The sequence below is a fragment of the Limanda limanda genome, chromosome 1, assembly GCF_963576545.1.
Source record: "Limanda limanda chromosome 1, fLimLim1.1, whole genome shotgun sequence".
Lineage (NCBI taxonomy): Eukaryota > Metazoa > Chordata > Actinopteri > Pleuronectiformes > Pleuronectidae > Limanda > Limanda limanda.
In genome coordinates, this window is record NC_083636.1 from 2063383 (window position 1) to 2083382 (window position 20000).

The following is a 20000-nucleotide window of genomic DNA, read 5'->3' on the forward strand; positions in this document are numbered from 1 at the left end:
GAGAGGAAGGAGAGCTGGTATCACCGGGTGCTGGACGCCTGCGCTCTGCTGCCGGACCTCGACCTGCTTCCTGCCGGAGACGCCACCGAGATCGGAGAGAAGGTACCGCCCTCATCTTCAACCCCACCCGACCCCACCCCTGATGATGCGTTCAGGAGCACAGTGTATTGATGGTGCATTTGTCCGGTAGCGTACTGACGATGCGTTCACTGACCGCAGGGTTTGAACCTGTCTGGAGGTCAGAAGCAGAGGGTGAGTCTGGCTCGAGCCGTCTACAGGAGGTCAGATGTTTACCTGCTGGACGACCCGCTGTCGGCCGTGGACGCTCACGTGGGACAACACATCTTTGATCGCGTTATTGGACCCAGAGGGATTCTTAAAGACAAGGTGAGACATGGACCTGTTCAACCAATCATCAACCTTCTTTAATCTGTATGTAAACTCCTCTGAACTGCAATAACTCCACCAAAGTAAAGATATATATTTAGATGTATATATTTTATTTTCTATTTAAAAATTTTGATATTCTATTTCATTGTTATTCTATTTTATTCTTTTTTATTCTATTTTATACTATTTCTATTTCTATTTTATTTTTTTGGGTTGAAATTACTGAGCATTGCTTAAAGAGAGTGTGTGACCCAAGCATTTCATTGACAGTGACTGCTTCATGTTATCTCTGTTCATTTGACAATAAAAATCTTGAATCTTGAATCTTGAACTGTACTGTATCTAACTTTGTCTTATTACTAAAAACACAAAACTTTCTCAGACCAACATTTCCCATCATTCTTTGCTCCATTTTCCTTCAAAGAAAGTTGTAAAAACAAAAAAAGAATAATTCAGAAAATCCCCTTTTCCTATTCGTCGTTCATTGATTATTTTTGTTCAGAAAGTGTTGTTGTATTCGAGGGTTTGATGTTTGTCGTCACAATGACGCACATGTTTAAAAAAGAGTTTAAAACATCAATCCTGAGTAGGGTTGCAAAATTCCGGGAATATTCAAAGTTGGAAACTTTCCATGGGAATTAACGGGAATTAACGGGAATAAACGGGAATATACGGGAATTAACGGGAATAAACTGGAAATGTTGTGGGTAATTTATACTAACTGTATTAACCTTGTCATATACAGACATAAATATAAACATTTTGTTTTGTCATAGGCTGATTTGAGCCCTGAGGAAACTTTGGGCACTTGACTATATGCTTCTGCATCGTTGTGTCATTCTTAACATAGGTCTTTGCACAGTATTTGCAAATGTACACAGCCTTTCCTTCTACATTGGATGAGGTGAAATGTCTCCACACATGAGAGAGTGCACGTGGCATTGTTCTGTAGAATAAGATGAGAAAAAAGTTTGTAAAAAAACACTAATGCAATGCCAGAGATATAAATAGTTAGCCAAACAATTGGAATCGTCTGTAAACATATTTTACAATTGATGGATAAATGAATGGAAATAGTCTAGATGAACAGATGAACAATCCTCAATCAGCATGCTCATATATTTTCCCAGTAATATCATGGAAACTTACCTGACTAGTCCTTCACTCTACAGCAGGCCTCAGCAGCCCTGCTGTAGAGTGAAGCATGCTGGGAGTTATCTGTGCATGTGATGGAAGAATGCACAGTGGAGGCTTGAAACTCAACGTTCCATACATCTTTAAAATACAGTTTTGAAGGATGTTTTTATTGCTCAGCGTTTAATTTGCGTATTTTTTTTTTTTTTTCAAAATTCCCGAGCTAAACTTCCCATGGAAAGTTTCCGGAAAGTTTCCGGAAATTTACCGGAAACTTTCCGCCCCTTTGCAACCCTAATCCTGAAACATTCATACGTCCTGTTTTGTAGACTCGGGTTCTGGTGACTCACGGCCTCAGCTTCCTGTCCCAAGCCGACCTGGTCCTGGTGATGGACGACGGGCGGATCTCTGAGTCCGGTTCCTACTCGGAGCTGATGGACAGAAAAGGAACCTTCGCCAAATTAATCCAAACCTTCAGTGGAAAACACAGCCGAGAAAAAAACACACTCCACGAAAAGAGTGAGAACAATGACGTGAACACAACTCATCACAGGAACACAATAACCAGAGGAACACAATAACCAGAGGAACACAATAACCAGAGGAACACAATAACCAGAAGAACACAACTAACCACATGAACACAACTAACCAGAGGAACACAACTAACCACAGTAACACAACTAACCACAGGGACACAACTAACCACATGAACACAACTAACCACAGGAACACAACTAACCAGAGGAACACAAATAACCACAGGAACACAACTAACCAGAGGAACACAATAACCAGAGGAACACAACTAACCACAGGAACACAACTCATCACAGGAACACAGCTAACCAGAGGAACACAAATAACCACAGGAACACAACTAACCAGAGGAACACAACTAACCACAGGAACACAACTAACCAGAGGAACACAACTAACCACAGGAACACAACTAACCACAGGAACACAACTAACCACAGGGACACAATAACCAGAGGAACACAACTAACCACAGGAACACAACTAACCAGAGGAACACAACTCATCACAGGAACACAACTAACCAGAGGAACACAATAACCAGAGGAACACAACTAACCACAGGAACACAACTAACCACAGAAACACAATAACCACAGGAACACAACTAACCACAGGAACACAACTAACCACAGGAACACAACTTACCAGAGGAACACAACTAACCACAGGAACACAACTAACCACAGGAACACAACTAACCACAGGAACACAACTAACCACAAGAACACAACTAACCAGAGGAACACAACTAACCACAGGAACACAACTTACCACAGGAACACAACTAACCACAGGAACACAACTAACCAGAGGAACACAACTAACCACAGGAACACAACTAACTACAGGAACACAACTAACCAGAGGAACACAACTAACTACAGGAACACAACTAACCACAGCAACACAACTAACCACAGCAACACAACTAACCAGAGGAACACAACTAACCACAGGAACACAACTAACCACAGCAACACAACTAACCACAGGAACACAACTAACCACAGCAACACAACTAACCACAGCAACACAACTAACCAGAGGAACACAACTAACCACAGGAACACAACTAACCAATTTTTGTCAAGTTTCAAAAAGTTTTACTGTAGAATTTCTGAGAAAATCAAAGAGCAAAGTCGGCTGCTTTCTCCTGGCGCTCATTACTACCTTACTTACTTGTGTGTGTGTGGTTGTGTGTGTGTGTGTGTGTGTATAGGCAGCAGGAAGGCAGTGTCTCGTGTCAGTCCCTTTGATTTTTCCATCGATCTTTCTCAGGAGCAGCTGATCAGGTAAAAACAGTTTTTTTTTATGTGAATAAACAATAATATTTGTATTTATAAATCATAATGTGCCGTATGTGTTGTGTATCCTCATGTGTGTGTGTGTGTGTGTGTGTGTGTGTTGCAGCTGTGATATGAGCGGTGCCAGTCTCCATGTGCCAGACGATGTTGATCAGGATCTGGAGGTTGAAGAAGCTGGAAAACTAACGAAGGCTGATAAAGTTCACACAGGGAGAGTGAGTCGCTTGTGTGTTTCTGTTTGAATCCTGAATAGGGTTGTAAAGGAGTGGAAAGTTTCCGGTAAATTTCCGGAAACTTTCCATGGGAAGTTAAGCTCGGGAATATTGGAAATTTTGAAAAAAAAAAGAATTCCCAAATTAAACGCTGAGCAATAAAAACATCATTCAAAACTGTATTTTAAAGATGTATGGAACGTTGAGTTTCAACCCTCCACGGTGCATTCTTCCATCACATGCACAGATAACTCCCAGGATGCTTCACTCTACAGCAGGGCTACTGAGGCCTGCTGTAGAGTGCATCTCTGGCATTGCATTAGGGTTTTTTTACAAACTTTTTTCTCATCTTATTCTACAGAACAATGCCACGTGCACTCTCTCATGTGTGGAGACATTTCACCCCATCCAATGTAGAAGGAAAGGCTGTGTACATTTGCAAATACTGTGCAAAGACCTATGTTAAGAATGACACAACGATGCAGAAGCATATAGTCAAGTGCCCAAAGTTTCCTCAGGACTCAAATCAGCCTATGACAAAACAAAATGTTTATATTTATGTCTGTATATGACAAGGTAAATACAGTTAGTATAAATTACCCACAACATTTCCACTTTATTCCCGTTAATTCCCGTATATTCCCGTATATTCCCGTATATTCCCATGGAAAGTTTCCAACTTTGAATATTCCCGGAATTTTGCAACCCTAATCCTGAACTTTAAAACTTCAAAACCTAAATATTGTTGAAAATGCAGATTTTATTCTCAGCAGAAGTTGATACACTGAACATCACCAAAGAACGTTTTCCCTAAGATTCGCTGATCAATCAATCACAGATGAAATATGATGTTTTTATTGTGTTGTCAGGTGAAGCTGCAGATGTACAGAGAGTACTTCAAGACCATCGGCTTGACCTTCATCATGACCATCATCTTCCTCTGCGCCTTCCAACAGGCCGCGTCGCTGGCCTACAACTATTGGCTGAGCATCTGGGCCGATGAGGCGCCCGTCAACGGAACCCGGAGCGACCACGAGCTGAAGCTCAGCGTGTTCGCAGCGCTCGGCTTCACTCAGGGTGAGACTCAGGACAGACGTGTTGGATGTGGGACCTCAACGAATCTGATCTGATCTAGAATCCTACGACCAAATCCGTCTTCCGTCTCATGACCACTTATTTCTCTGTGTTCCAGCAATGGCCATGTTTGGGACCACGCTCGCCATCGCTCTGGGCGGGATCGTAGCGTCACGCCACCTCCATGCCGATCTTCTCCACAGCGTGCTGCACTCGCCCATGTCCTTCTTTGAGGTGACGCCGAGCGGGAACCTCCTGAACCGCTTCTCTAAAGAGATTGACGCCATCGACTGCATGATTCCTGACGGGCTGAAGATGATGCTGGGCTACCTGTTCAAGCTGCTGGAGATCATCATCATCGTGCTGTTGGCCACGCCCTTCGCAGGCCTGGTGCTCCTCCCCCTGGCCTGCTTCTACGTCTTCATACAGGTGAAGGTGTTTCTTGAACGGTGTCGTCCCTGAGCTGAAGTCTCGTGGTTAATCGTTTTCTCTGTCGTTCGTCTCCAGAGTTTCTACGTGGCGTCGTCGTGTCAGCTGCGGCGCCTGGAGGCGGTGAGCCGCTCGCCGGTCTACAGCCACTTCAACGAGACGGTGCAAGGAGCCGCCGTCATCCGAGCGTTTGGCGAACAGCAGCGGTTCGTCCGGCAGGCTCATCGCCGCATCGACAGCAACCAGGAAGCTTATTTTCCTCGATTTGTCGCCACCAGGTTCGTTCAGACTATAAAATTATTCAAATGAATGTTCGATCAGAATCTTTTCATCTTTAGTCTCAAAGGGCTTTTTCAGATAATAGTTTTATATATAATTATAAATGTGTGCTGGTGCAGGTGGCTGGCGGTGAACTTGGAGTTTTTGGGGAACGTGCTGGTTTTGGCGGCGGCCATCTTGTGTGTTCAAGGTCGAGATAATCTCAGTCCGGGAATCGTTGGTCTGGCTGTGACTCAATCTCTCCAGGTGAAAACTGCTTCTCATGACATCAACTATTTCAACCTGAGAAACCAGATTAAATGGTTTTGTTGGTGTTTAAATCTAACGTGTTGAATGAAACACAAACAAATAAAGTTTCAGATTGAATCAGTGTTGGTGGTTTTGCAGGTCACGGGAATCCTGAGCTGGATCGTTCGATCGTGGACGGACGTGGAAAACAACATCGTGTCTGTGGAGCGAGTGAAAGAATACGACCACACAGCCAAAGAGGTTCGCTGCTCCACAACCCCTTGTTAAAACCAGAGATTCTCTTTTAAGAGAAGATGAGCCGAACTCAGTTTAGTCAATCAAAGTATTTATTTAGAAAGCGATTGAAGTATATTCTGGTCAGCCGAGAGGTTGATGTGGTTGTAGAAGTTGATGATGAAGTAAAGGACCGCGGACCCAGTACTTACAAGAATAATGATGTTTATTACACAAAGTAGTACAGGTCAGGACGAGCTCTAGAACTCGGAGAAATCACACAGCCAAATGGTGAAGTCCGTCCTGCCCCTGCAGGGCAAGATGTTTTATAGGTGGGAGGTGGGACCCCAAAACTAGAGATAACATGACATCACACAACAGGGCTTCAGCCTAAATAAGGAGTTGTTTTGCACATGAAGATGAAAATGCATTGGTCAAGGACCGTCCCTTTTCTGGTCAGAGGTCATTCCCGAGGTAAAAGGTCTTTCCAAAGAGGGACAGACCTCCTTGAATAAAGATCTGGAGGATTCTCTGGGAATGTCTGAGAGTCACGAAGATAAGCATCATATATATCAGCCTGTCATTGTATTTAAGCACATGCTAAAGTCATTAACTCTAGTGAATACACGACACGATGAACAGGTTACAGCAAAGCAATGGGCTTCCAGTACGTTAGTTGTATCAGAGCGCCACGAACATCCGGCGTCTGTCTATTTTATAACAGTAGATCTTCGTTCCTCCTCCTCTGAAGTGCGCAGGCGTAATCCATCCTCCTGGCTTTTGGAATACGGAAGTGAACAGGGAGACACTCCCAATGACGCTAGAGTTGCTCGGCAACCTGTTTACTTCAAGAAAGGCCTTGAACCCGCAGATGCAATGTCGGCCAAAGGTGTTTACAATTGGAATCAAAACAATCCTGACTGTGTAAACATTCGCAACAAACTAAACCCAAACAATGTCACACTGACTTTGCCCCAGAAGGAACAGTTCCTGGATCTCTATGTGAGTTTAATGAATCTGAGGGAATTACGCTTTAATATCCAAAAGTTAAGTATTAGAACAAGTAAAAGATTCATTATTAACACTAAGCAGCAACAGTTATTAAAATCATTTGTATGAAGGCATAATATCTAGCTAAAACTACTTCTATCTTTATTTGGTTGGAATTCTGTCAGCACAGAGAGACACTAAAATTTGAAATCTCCACAGTTCGCTGCTCCACAACCCCTCCAGGGTTTAGATAGATTCATGTATATATAATATACCTTTATATAATATGTTAATCTGTATATATTCAAGTGTAATCTGTGGTTTACAATCCAATATCTCTGAGACTGTGTCACAGCTCGTACGTATCCTGACTTCACTTCATTAGTTATTTATCTCTTCGGTTCTTCTTCACTTACTTTGATATATTAAAGCAGCTCTTCATGATCTCACGTCTTATTGTTCTGTGACGTGTCCTCAGGCGGCCTGGACCCTGGAGGACAGTCTGCTGCCGGCGGCGTGGCCGACCACCGGAACCATCGAGTTTGATGATTATGGTCTTAAATACCGGCAAGACCTGGACTGGGCCTTAAAGGACATATCCATCAGCATCCAGAACAGAGAGAAGGTCAGTGAAGAAATCTCTGTAAAAAACGTGAAAACCCAGTAAACTACTTTTACTACTTTAATAGTGTTTTTGATTTGTCAGGTCGGGATCGTTGGAAGAACGGGAGCCGGGAAGTCGTCTCTGGCTCTGGGAATCTTCCGGATCCTGGAGGCGTCGAGCGGACGAATCCTCATCGATGGAATCGACGTCTCTCAGATCGGCCTCCATGACCTCAGATCCAGAATCACCATCATCCCTCAGGTCACAGCTCCTCCCTCTGCAGCTCACATGACCCCACCACACTAATCAAGCTTTGGATTGACCTGTGACCTTTTGTTCACAGGACCCCGTGTTGTTTTCTGGGTCCCTGAGGATGAACCTCGACCCGTTTGACACCTGTTCAGAAGAAGAACTGTGGAAAGCTCTGGAACTCGCTCATCTCAGCAGCTTCGTGTCCCGACTGCCTCAGAAGCTGGAGCATCCGTGTAGTGAAGGAGGAGAGAACATGAGGTGAACCCCCCACGACACACTGAGGAACACCTGAAACCCTGCCCCAACACCAGGGGGCGATGTTTACTGTATTTGCATTACTAACACTGAAAGTGTCTCAATTCAAGGAACGCACAACGCTGTCAGGTATTTTGTGAGATGACGACAGGTGAAGACCATTAGACCGAAGAAGCTGATTGGCTCAGAGATCCTGATGCTCTCAGATTAGGGATCTTGATCCTGAAACGTTTCCTTGTAGATGTGTAACCTGAGGATTCAGATGAACAGTGAGTGGAAGCAGAGGTCAGAGGTCACTGAGCTCTGCTGTGTTTCAGCCTCGGCCAGCGGCAGCTCCTGTGTTTGGCCCGAGCTCTGCTCAGGAAAACCAGGATCCTGGTTCTGGATGAAGCCACGGCTGCTGTGGACCTGAGGACGGATCAGCTGATCCAGTCCACCATCCGGAGTCAGTTTGACGACTGCACGGTTCTGACCATCGCCCACCGCCTCAACACCATCATGGACTACACAAGGTAACACAACCCGACACATTCTACACACGTTTTCAGACGTGGACTCTGGAGAACCGGGTCCAGAGTTCATCTTTCAGTCCAGCTGTGGACATGGTGTGTTTGTGTTGACGTCACATGGTCGTGTCTCCTGTGGTCTGTCCTCAGGGTCATCGTGATGGACAGAGGTTCCATTGCAGAGATGGACTCTCCCGCTCAGCTCCTGCACCGTCAGGGTCTTTTCTATAAGATGTGTGTGGAGGCCGGTTTGGTTTGAGATGAACCTCTGGAGAAGAACTTCTGAGACAAACTGTTTCCTCACGTCCTCCTCCTGTGTGGGAGGACGAGCACCAGTCCAACACTGTCCCCGCTGGTCTGTGTCTGTTAAAACAAAGACAACTCAAGACAAAGCTGGATTCCTGTTGGAGTTAGGGTTGGGGGGGTTTGATATTTATCAGTCTGTGTTTTTATGTATGTGCTTTTTCATATTATTTATTAATTAACTAATAATTCATCTTTTTTCAAATGAACTTTAATAAAAACTGAATCAAATAAAATGTTTTAAATTAAATAAAATGAAATATAAAACATATAAAAGTTAAATGAATAAGTCTTCACAGCCTGAATTGTTTCCAGGTCTGAGCTTCTTCCTGTTTTTGTGCTGATGAAGAATGAAAAACATGACGATGCAGAGAAAACGACTCAAAGCTCAGGGAGACGTGGAAATGTTGGATAAAACGATTTAGCGTCAATGACTTTGCAGTTAATCCGTTTAACTCTCCTGCTGCTCCTCCTCCGCTCCTCAGTCTCCACCTGCAGCTCCTTCCACCTCCTCCAATCCCTTTAACCCCTGCAGGAGATTCACACACAGAAATTCAGGAGCATAAAGATGTCGAGATCTTTTCTTCATCGGCTCGGGACGGACACAGCAGGAGGCGGTTCAGGATCTCTGTGTCCAATCGGAACAGCAGAATTACACCATTTGTTAGCCTGTGGATAAAAATAACAAAGGAGAGATTAACGTCTGATTAGTTTGGGATTAAAAGAAGAATAAATCCCTCTGCTGCTCAATAAAAGACCTGATATCATCCACTTGTTCTCCTCTTCAGTTACGCAGCTTGAGCTTTGTTTGAGCCGGAGATTAAACCTGAATGAAGCTGGTTCACTTCAATAATCACAACTTTACTAAGAGAAACATTTCAGAGGAATGTTTGTTGCTGAACTTCATTAGAAACAGGTTGAGTTTGAGCTCTTTGCCACAGTTCACATGTTGTTGATTTTCTTTATTCAGAGTTTTTAACGTCACATGAAAAGATTATTTAGAGGAAAACATGATGTTGTCGTATCGCAATAATTTCAAGTGTATAGAACATATAACAATTTAATTTTCCGATTTATTTTATTTTATGCTTTCATGTGTTTTCTTGTAACCACTGAATTTACCAGGATGAAACTATCTTTCTTATCTTATTTTAACTTTCATGTTCTGACTCAATGTTTTCATGTTGTTAGAACAAACAAATTTATTATGTTACAATGTGAAATGTTTCACTTTATAATAATATAGGAATCTATCACACGTTATAATGTGATCACTTAAGATTAAAGCGTAAAACATTTCACATTAAAACCTGATAAATCACTTTATTGTTATCATATAAAACCGATGTAAATTTTTAAGCAGAAATGTGTTGAGGTGAACGAGTGAGATTGGAACGTTACATGAAGTCGGACCTGTTCTCTAACAAACTGGTTTTCGATTGAACTAACTTCATTTTCTCTTCCATCACCCTTTTCATCACGTTGTGTTTTCGAAGATTTGTGATGTAAAATAATTTGTCTCTGTGGTGGAAATGATTTATTTCTTTTACAGTAAATAAAAAACGTTGGTCACTTTTAAACCTGCATTGTTTGTCACAGGGATTTAGGATAATTTGTTTTAATAGAATATGAAATAGCAGGTCAGCAGAACAACAGCTGAAGTGTTTGTCTAAGGCAGCGGTTCTTAACGTGGGGGGGTGGGGTGGGGTGGGGGGGTGGACCCACACCAGGGGGTGAGGGGTTGACCAGGGAAAGTTTGAGGGAATTAAGTTGAATGAATATAACTCATGGAAGAATATGCAGGTTTCTTGGTGATGTGATGTTTTTTTGTTTCACCAGACAGTTTCAGCTATGATAAAAACCTTTTTTTAATGTGGGAGATGTGACTTCCTAGTTCTTAAAGAGGTAGAGTGGGGGGGGGGGGCGCTCGAGAAAAAGGTTAAGATAAGAGAGAAGCTGATAATCAATTTAAAGCTCGTCAATAAAGTCTGGAGATAAGAGACCAAGAGAAAACAGCTCCCACTGAAAATACCAGCAGATAAAACACAGAGTGAAAGAGCAGAAGAGTCGGAACATTCACTTTTTATTTTAAATATTCCCTCTGAAAAATGAGCTTGATGCTGCAACACAACAATAGTTTACTTTAATAAACACATATAAGTGTTTATACAGAGTTTAAAGGACAAAGGTCACATCAGCTCAGTTTGTGCAAACGAGACAGAAACACACAGTGAAATAAACTCTACGTCTTCTTTTAAAGAAATAAAAAATCTGCTGATTTTCAAAGTTCATGATGAAAATACAAAAAAACATATTTTTCATAAAAATCTTATATACATCTTCCTACACACACACACACACAAACAGACAGTTCGTGGTCCGCATGAAAAAGTCTCAGACCGTCTCTGTAAACCACAACAGGCTGATGTACGAGTTTAAAATCAAGGAATTATTCTTCAGGTCTATCGAGAGCAAAAGTCTTCAACATCTTCTGGTTCCCAGTTTCACAACAAGGTATCTCCTGATCCTGAGCAGGAACATCTGGACCACAAGGTATCTCCTGATCCTGAGGAGGAACATCTGGACCACAAGGTATCTCCTGATCCTGAGCAGGAACATCTGGACCACTTCAAATGAACTGTTTGGTAAAATCCACCTTTTCAAACTGTCCACAGCTCCGAGTTTAAAATAAATCCTTGTGTTTCCCTCGTGTTTTTACTTCTTCAAACATCAGAGGAAGACGAGCAGAGGAAGAAGCAGCGTCACCAACAGGAAGCAGGAAGTGTTGGGAACCGTCCTCACAGCTGATGAGCGATACCAACGCACCTCCTCCGAGTCATCTGCAAAGAAAATGAAGAAACGTGTTCAAATTCCAGTAATTTTTTTTTAACAAATCCACAATTTAATCTCAAACTTCTTTGTGATCATTGTTCACTGATACAATTTGAAATCATGATTTATAGTTTCTCATTCGATGCTTCACGTTGTGCATCGTACATGTTCCTTGTATTTAATGTATTTCTTTTTTCCTTATGGTTATTTATTTATAATATGCATCCGTCCTTGTTTCTCTGTGTGTGTTTTAATATTTCCTTTATCTTAAACTCTGACAGAGAGAAGAGAGAGACGGGCTCTTGGTTTGTGGTTATTCTGTAAGTCTGCATGTGGATTACACTCATTTACATGTTAGAATAAACCCTGACTTGCAGATGAGCAGGCGCGGCCTCTGCTCATTCACAGTCATGTATTCACAACCAGCAGCTTCACTGGGAACAACAGGGCGGCGGCTTTTTGTTCCAAGGTTGAAAAGTGTGAACGACTCAGTTTGAGAACAGACGTCTGACATCGAACACACCTCAGGAGACAAAGACAAGGAAAGCTGCTTCCATTCATCTGTAAAGCACCAGTTTCAAATGTCCCGAGCCTGAGTCAGGATCAGACCGATGTGTGTGTGTGTGTGTGTGTCTTTGTGCACGTGTGTGTGTGCATGTGTGTGTGTGCACGTGTCTTACCACAGTCTTTATGGAAGACGTTGGGGAAGCAGTGCAGGACGCCGTAACCACAGCGACAGTAGGAGCATCCTTTCTGAACCCACTCCCCGTGAGGAATCAAACCACAGCTCCTGCGGAGACACAGAGAAGTTTTATTTACATATTGATAAATCTGTTACCATGGAAACAAACAAGCAGGTCCACGACTGATACTGAAGAAACAATTACAATCGACTGATTAGAAATGAACGTGATTCTTTGAGGTGAAGGACTGAACGACTCCTCCCACTTCACTAACTACGTGTTGTGTTGCTCGTACCTGATGCGCTGGTCGTACTCGCAGCTCCGCCCGGTGAAGAACTGCGGGCAGGTGCAGAAACTGCCCAGGATGCACGTGCCTCCGTTTTTACAGCAGCTGCGACTCTGCTCGGCGCCTGCACCAAAAAAACACGAGACGACGTCAGACCCGTGAGCAACAAAACACACACGTCCTTCAGAATGTGATTTAACATGAATCAGTGTAAGATTCAGAGTTTGTTGAACCTCCTGGGACCACTCCTGGTGTTTCATTTTATTAAATCACATCTTTATTAATTTATTTTCCTTCCTGTTTGACCCTGGATGAGTTTTATTCATAGTTTAGTCATGAACTTGTGAGTTTTTATGCCTGTAAGAGGTTTTTAATCCCTTTGAAATGATCTATGTGTCTTTTAGTTTGTGCATCAGGGTTTCACGTCCCTGTGAGACGGCCTGAAGACCCCGGCTCGGCCCCCGGACCTCAGGCTCGGCCCCTCTCTGCTTGTATCTGTGAGATAAACCAGGCTCTCCATCTGGCAGCACATTCCTGTTCTCCTCTGCTTCACATCATCAGACAAACACAAACCAGAGTCAGAACAAACGTTGGAAAGTAACGAAAAAACACTAAAACTAAACTGACGACCGACGGAAACTCCACCAGACTCTGGATCAGTCTGACCCGTCGACCACACACTTCAGTTCAACGTAGAAACCTTTGAATACGAGTTTAAGTAAAAAACTGTTGACAAACAAGCAAGTAAATTGACTCAATCACATAAATGTTTTAAACTTCTACAAATATTTGCTGCCTGTCCTGCAAAATGATATTTAAGAGTAGAGTATTTAATCAGCCATGGGTGTTGTTACTATAATATTTCTGCATTTAAGAAAATACTGTAAGAATACATCAGCCGGACTGTCACCAGGAAACAATGTAGAGTCCTGGAGATCCAGTAGAAATATCATTTAACTCCATTGAACATACATTTGAGATTCTTCTTCAGTCTCTGAGCTCAGAGTCCAGGAAACATTCTCAGTATTTTGGAGTTAACTCAAATTGTTGTGTTCATTGGTTTGTGGGGCTCATCACCTCGTGTGTGTGTGTGTGTGCTCAGTGAAGATGTGTGAACTCACTGCCTGTGAGGCCGATGAAGGGCAGGACGGCGCTGGCGTCACGGTGTTTACGGTCCCCTCCACTGTTTGGGGAGCTCACCTGTGCAAACTGATCCAAAAAGTTCTGAGAGGGCTGCTGGGGTTTCACCACCGAAGAAGAAGAAGAAGATGATGGTGATGATGGTGATGATGGAGAAGATGAAGAAGATGAAGGAGGAGGAGGAGGTGGTTGATCTTTGTCACATTCATCTCCCTCACAACCTGAAAAATCAAATAAACACCAGATTTTATAATTAAAATCACTGTAAAACAAAACCAAACTGTAAAACAGACACTGGTCAGAGGAAAAGATTTACACTGTAAGAAATAAACTCTCCTGGAGAACAGATTATTTCAGTATCAGCGTTTATGTTTGTCGATGTAAAATTTTACAGAATAAACAAAACACAAACGATCTAAATTAACTTCTATACCGTAAAGAAATCAGTGAATGGTTCCTGAAGCTTGTTTTGGTTTTATAATCATCAGACTGAACAGACGCTGCTTTTGGTTATTTATCAAGTTATTTTCCTTCAGATCAAACAGGTTTCTAAACTACTTTTCTGTGTGAATGTAAAGTTAAAACCCACTGAAACCACTGAGGCCACTTCATGAAACAAACCAGTGACAGATCCACTGGAAATGAATCAATTACAATATCATCCAGTTCATAGCTCAGTAGAACCTGAGCCACAGGCCTCGCCCAGTTTGAATCCGGTTGTTCATACAGAAGTGAAAACTGTTTCAGAGCTGAGTTGATTAGTTAATGAGCTTTTCTTTCATTAAACGTGTTTGGAACAGAAGTGAGGAACTGACCTGCAGCAGCAGCAGCAGCCCAGTGCAGAGAGAGAAGCACACACACGAACCTGCAAACACACAACCAGCTCGTTTAGAACAACAACATCACTTCAATTCAACACGTTTCAGTTAAACATCTTCTCTGAACTCACCTGAGCAGCTGATTCCACAACATGTTCCCAGAGACAGAAGAACTCCACTGGGGTCGAGTTCTTTATAATCTACTAATTTATATCAAATCATGCGAAGGAAAAAAAAGGTGAAACTGAAAAAACAATTTCCAGAAAATCGTCTCCGTTAATTCTCCCTGAAAACCAGTGAGACCGATGCAGCTGCAGAGAACCTGAACTCGACCAGGGACTGATTCACCCACTGACCCTCAGGTGGTTCTCACACAGGAAGCCACGCCCACTCCCACAGCTGGTTCCGTGGGTCTGAATCCACAAGAAAGTGTCTCCAGCTCCACCCCCCGGTTCCATTAGAGAGAGAATCACTATATAAACACTGTGAACAGATATTTAAAACTTTGAGGACATTGAGAAACTTTTACATTTAAAAAGCTGCTTATTAATAGAATAATCCATGTGTTTAATCTTTGTGTAGAAGTGAAATTAACTTTGTCACATTTAACACATGAAACTGCTGAAACTGGAGGAGACAACGTGTGTAGATGAGAAACTTCACAAAGAGAAGCTTGTTGTTTCTGCAGTGAAATGAGGGAGGAGCTGTTTCCTGCAGCATCATTAACATGAGAAGGACGAGCGAGCTGCATATACATGTGTATCAGGAGGGGGGGGCTGAATAAAGAAGGGGAACTCGTATCCTTCTTTTATACATTTAAAGTCCGTCCTGCCAAGGAAACCACAAAGACTTTAAAAAGATGGAAACAATTTAATTTAATGTTGGATGCAAAATTTAAACTCTAAAATCAACGATTTCTAAAATCTGAAAATCTGAAACTAAACGGTTCACTGTGTGCGTTTTTATTTTTTTATTTGGCACATGAAACAAACCAACATGTAATAAACATGCATATTTTTTATTTTAAACTTAAAATAATGATCCTTCTTTCAAACTCTGTACAAAAAATTTGCTCCAATTGTCATTGTTAGAACTTGGAAAACATCATTTTAAAAGTGAGTTTCTTTTGCATCTAACTTTTTCAGAGCAGGTTTGACTTTGATTCATTTTCAGAGAACGTAGAGAATCCTGAGTGTTTAGTGACAGATCCAGAGGCTCCACTGCTTAGATTTAAAATAATCTGTACATGTTTTACTTTTGTTGGTTCATGTGTTTAACTTCAGACTTTATTCCTGGATTGTACACAGGAAGCAGAGCCCCCCCTCCCCCCTCCCCCCTCCTGCTCGGTCTGGGCTCTGAGCTGCAGGACGAGCTGAGGTGGAAATGGGTATTTTGTGATTTGTGCAGAAACACAATGAAGTCTGGTCTCATGCTAATACACAGCAGGAGAGTCAGCAGCAGGAGGGAGAGGCTGAGAAACCACAGGAAACCTGCAGGAGGAACAGAGACCCCTGCTGGCCCCGGAGGGAACAGACACACACATATATAAACATGTATATCTATGAACATGCATATAAACATATTCTCTTGATAAGAGTTAAGAACAGAGGATGTTGCACCTTGTTAAGATCTATGAGACAAGTTGTGATTTGTGAATATGAGCTGTACAAATAAAATGATTGATTTTTCATGTTTTGGTTTATTTGCAGCTTTAACAAACCAGTAAGAGTTTGTCTTTTACCTTCTGCTCCCAGTCTTTATGCTAAGCCACGCCCACAACACCAACACAGGATCTTCTCTGAGTTCTGAGGTAAATGAAACTCAGAACTTTCCTCAGAGCCGTTTTCGATCCCTGTGAAACATCTGCTGTCGCCTGGCAACTCCTTCGATGTGAAATACAATACGCTAAAAGGTTGATACATAAAAACAAGGCAGACTATTTGATTTATGGTTTAATACAAGTTTGACCTTCTTTATTTATAAATGATCTTTTACAACAAAGCAGTAGAAATGCTCCTTCACTAACTTTACACCGTTTTCTTCAGCATCACGTCACAGATGCTTCATCTTCCCAGACTGTACGATTTTTAAGATGCTCACTGTTTATTCTTCGTTTCTTTAAAGAATACGGAGGACAGAAATGTGTTGGCTAAGCAATGACGCTAGTTAGCAAACATTAGCATTTCTAGACAATTGGGAATCAGCTTCAATGATGTGGAAAACAAAATGGACTCCAGAGGAAACACAGAGACAATAAACAATGTGATTGATTTTGCATGTAAGCAGTTTTATACTCTTCAGTTCAGATCTACTTTCCCACCACGACATATTGTGCGTCCTGAGCTTGAAACCTATCGTTGTCATGACGATGGCAGCGTCACCGAGCATCGGACACGCCCATTTCAAACAATGTTCACGTGCGGGTCCAGCGTAGCTCACGCTCTCTTTTCATTTTCAACTATTTGTGGCGTTTTTCATGCAAACAACATGAAGCCTCAGTTCAGCGTCATCTTGGTTTTTTTTAATAACCGGGTATGTTACCATATTTGGAAGAGCAGGGGGTGGAGCCTGAGTGAGACTGACCCCTGCTAACTCCACCCATTGGACAGTGCGAGCTGTCAATCACAGAGTCTCATTGCTTTCAGTAGACATTGACGTAAAACCAGTTTCGCGCCTCCTGTTGGTCATTTGAGGGAATACAGGTTTCAGGCACTTCCCAGACTCCATTTTTATTTACAGTTGATGGAACCAGTTATTGTCTGACGTCACCTGATGAAGCCGACGCTGAGGAGGACGATGATGTCACAACAATAAGAGCAGAACTATGAAAAATTAAAATCTACAAACTTTGGTTCAAAGTAAAAACATAAATTTGAATCTGCAGGATTCTGTCGGCACCTCGGGAAAGTTTCTGATACTCGTTGCTTAAAATGTACGTTTCAGACCCATTTTAAACTGAAGCTTTCAACTTTCCTCCTCCTCGTCTTCCTCCTCCTCCTCCTCCTCTCCTTCCTCGTCTTCCTCTTCCTCCTCCTTTGCTTCAGTCCTGTTCATCTTCCAGCTGAGACTCCATTCGCTCTTCATCCTCTCGTCGTCTTCGAGCATCAGACCCACGTGTCTCCGGGGTTCGGTGGAGAAACACGTCACTTTGTCCTCGTCCGCCTTCTTCCAGCGACAAATCCTCCACGACTCTTTCCAGGCCCACCACTCCTCCTCTTCCTCCTCCTTCTCCTCCTCTTCCTCCTCACTCACATCTCCTGCCCTGTGAGCCACTGCCACCACACATGACTGCTTCCAGGAGGAGAAGGAGGTGTGGAGCTTATGGAACTGCAGATGCAGCGGGACGTCCACTTTCTGTTTGACTCCTTTACACAACTTCTTTTCTTCCTCCCTCTCTTCATTCACGTCTTTATTGTCTTCCTCTTCATCCTCCTCCTCCTCCTCCTCCTCCTCCTCCTCCTCCTCCTCCTCCACTTCTTCATCATGCTCTCCTCCGTCATCTTCTTTCTCCTGATCTTTGTCCTCCTCCTCCTCCTCTTCATTTTCTTCCTTTTTCAGTTCACCTGCTTTGACCTCCTGCTCAACGGATTCTTCAATTTCCTCATTTTCTTCTTCTTCTTCTTCTTCTTCTTCTTCTTCTTCTTCTTCTTCTTCTTCTTCTTCTTCTTCTTCTTCTTCTTCTTCTTCTTCTTCTTCTTCTTCTTCTTCTTCTGCTTCTCCACTCAGCACCTCCTTGTTTAAATCTTTTACCTGTTGCTTGTCATCTTCATCCTCCTCTTCTTCCTCCTCCTCCTCCTCCTCCTTATCTTTGTCTTCCTGTTCTTTGCTTAGTTCCTCTACCTCCTTCTCATCTACTTCTTCATCACCTTTGTCCTCTTCCTCTACATCTTTTTCCATTTCCTCAGTTTCACCCTCCTCTTGTTTTTCATTTGCTATTTCTTCCTCCTCCTCCTCCTCCTCCTCTTCTTCCTCTTCATCCTCCTCCTCCTCTACATCTGTTTTCTCCTTCTCATTTTGCATGTAATTGTCCACATCCTTCTTGTTTATTTCTTCATCTTCATGTGCTTTTTTGTCCTCCTCACTGTCGATTTCTTCATCTTCTTCTTCGTCTTCCTCCTCTTCTTCCTCCTTTATTTTGTTTACTTCATTGTCCTTCTTGTCTTCTTCGTCTCCCTCCTCCTCTTCCTTATCATCTTCCTCCTTTCCTTTGTTTATATCCTTGTCCTCCGTGTCAACTTCTTCGTCTTCCTCCTCCTCCTTTCCTTTCTTAATTTCCTGCTCCTTCTCCTCTTCTTCATCGTCCTCCTCCTCCTCTCCTTTCTTAATTTCCTCGTCCTCATCGTCAACTTCTTCCTCTTCGTCTTCCTTCTTTCCTTTGTTTATTTCCTTGTCCTCCTCTTCTTCTTCTTCATCTTCCTCCCTTTCCTCCTTTCCTTTGTTTATTGCCTTGTCTTTCTCCTCTTCTTCATCTTCCTCCTCCTCTTCCTCATCATCTTCCTCCTTTTCTTTGTTTATATCCTTGCCCTCCGTGTCAACTTCTTCATCGTCCTCCTCCTCCTTTCCTTTGTTTATTTCCTTCTCCTTCTCCTCTTCTTCATCTTCCTCCTCCTCCTCTCCTTTCTTAATTTCCTTGTCGTCATCGTCAACTTCTTCCTCATCATCTTCCTCCTTGTCCTCCTCTTCTTCATCTTCCTCCTCCTCTTTCTGCTTTCCTTTGTTTATTTCCTTATCCCTCTCCTCTTCTTCATCTTCCTCCTCCTCTTCCTCATTCCCTCTCTTAATTTCCATGTCCTCCTTGTGAACTACTTCCTCTTCGTCATCCTCCTTTTCTTTGTTTATATCCTTATCTTCTCCATCAATGTCTTCATCCTCCCCCTCATGTATTTTCTTCTCCACCACTTCTACTCCCTCATCCTCCTCATCCTCGTCTTCATCTTCTGTCTCTTCCTCCTTGTCTTCTTCTTTGTCCTCAATTTCGTTGACATCTCTCTCCTCCTCATCTACTCCTTCATCCTTATCCTCCTCCTCATCTTCTTTTACATCCTCCACACTGTTCACTCCTTGCTCCTCCTCTTCCTCCTCCAGTTCTTCCTCCTCTGGTTGGATCCATCTTTTCGGAGTCCTCCAGGCCTCCGTCCACTCTTCACTGTCTGCGATGCCGTCGTCCAGCCCTGAGGTGAGGAGGAGGTTAGTGGTTCTTCGTCTCCTCGTCATCATGTCGCTGTGTCGCTGATGAGACGCCAGTGAAGCTGTGCACCACCTGTGGATGGAGTCTGGGTTTCAGTTTCAGCAACTCGATGAACAGTTATTCACAAACTTAAATAAAACAGTTTCTCCACCAGGGGGCGGTGACACGCTATTTCAACTTCTTAGATGGATAGATGGATGGATGGATAGATGGATGGATAGATGGATAGATGGATAGATGGATGAATAGATGGATAGATGGATAGATGAATAGATGGATAGATGGATGGATAGATGGATAGATGGATAGATGGATA

General features: G+C 42.8%; 2 protein-coding genes across 2 annotated transcripts in view; one reads left to right on the forward strand and one right to left on the reverse strand.

Moving 5' to 3' along the window:
• The window catches only part of LOC133005961 (multidrug resistance-associated protein 1-like), a 15752-nt gene extending 7059 nt beyond the window's left edge, over positions 1 to 8693 (forward strand). Inside the window, exons 16-30 of the mRNA XM_061075631.1 lie at positions 1 to 102; positions 220 to 387; positions 1854 to 2043; positions 3287 to 3359; positions 3478 to 3586; positions 4453 to 4660; positions 4776 to 5086; positions 5165 to 5364; positions 5485 to 5611; positions 5753 to 5854; positions 7296 to 7442; positions 7524 to 7682; positions 7765 to 7931; positions 8246 to 8440; positions 8585 to 8693. The exon at positions 1 to 102 is cut by the window's left edge and continues 75 nt beyond it. Of these exons, the coding sequence (XP_060931614.1) occupies positions 1 to 102; positions 220 to 387; positions 1854 to 2043; positions 3287 to 3359; positions 3478 to 3586; positions 4453 to 4660; positions 4776 to 5086; positions 5165 to 5364; positions 5485 to 5611; positions 5753 to 5854; positions 7296 to 7442; positions 7524 to 7682; positions 7765 to 7931; positions 8246 to 8440; positions 8585 to 8693 (2367 nt within the window). The remainder of the gene's footprint in view (positions 103 to 219; positions 388 to 1853; positions 2044 to 3286; positions 3360 to 3477; positions 3587 to 4452; positions 4661 to 4775; positions 5087 to 5164; positions 5365 to 5484; positions 5612 to 5752; positions 5855 to 7295; positions 7443 to 7523; positions 7683 to 7764; positions 7932 to 8245; positions 8441 to 8584) is intronic.
• Positions 8694 to 11190: 2497 nt separating this feature from the next.
• tdgf1 (teratocarcinoma-derived growth factor 1) lies at positions 11191 to 14650 on the reverse strand. The gene is made up of 6 exons (XM_061075644.1): positions 14628 to 14650; positions 14494 to 14543; positions 13660 to 13899; positions 12548 to 12662; positions 12250 to 12359; positions 11191 to 11577 (listed from the first exon to the last, which is right to left on the reverse strand). The coding sequence occupies exons 1-6, from the start codon at positions 14648 to 14650 to the stop codon at positions 11468 to 11470; spliced, it is 648 nt and encodes a 215-aa protein (XP_060931627.1). The 3' UTR covers positions 11191 to 11467.
• Between the last annotated feature and the right edge of the window lie 5350 nt (positions 14651 to 20000).

What these genes read in the sequence shown, in the direction of transcription:
- tdgf1 (XM_061075644.1), bottom strand. Translation starts at nt 14,650, where the DNA reads ATGTTGTGGAATCAGCTGCTCAG. An exon ending in GGCTGCTGCTGCTGCTGCAG is followed by an intron (nt 13,900 to 14,493) that starts GTCAGTTCCTCA and finishes TTGATTTTTCAG; the next exon opens with GTTGTGAGGGAGATGAATGT. An exon ending in CGTCTTCCATAAAGACTGTG is followed by an intron (nt 11,578 to 12,249) that starts GTAAGACACGTG and finishes TTTTCTTTGCAG; the next exon opens with ATGACTCGGAGGAGGTGCGT.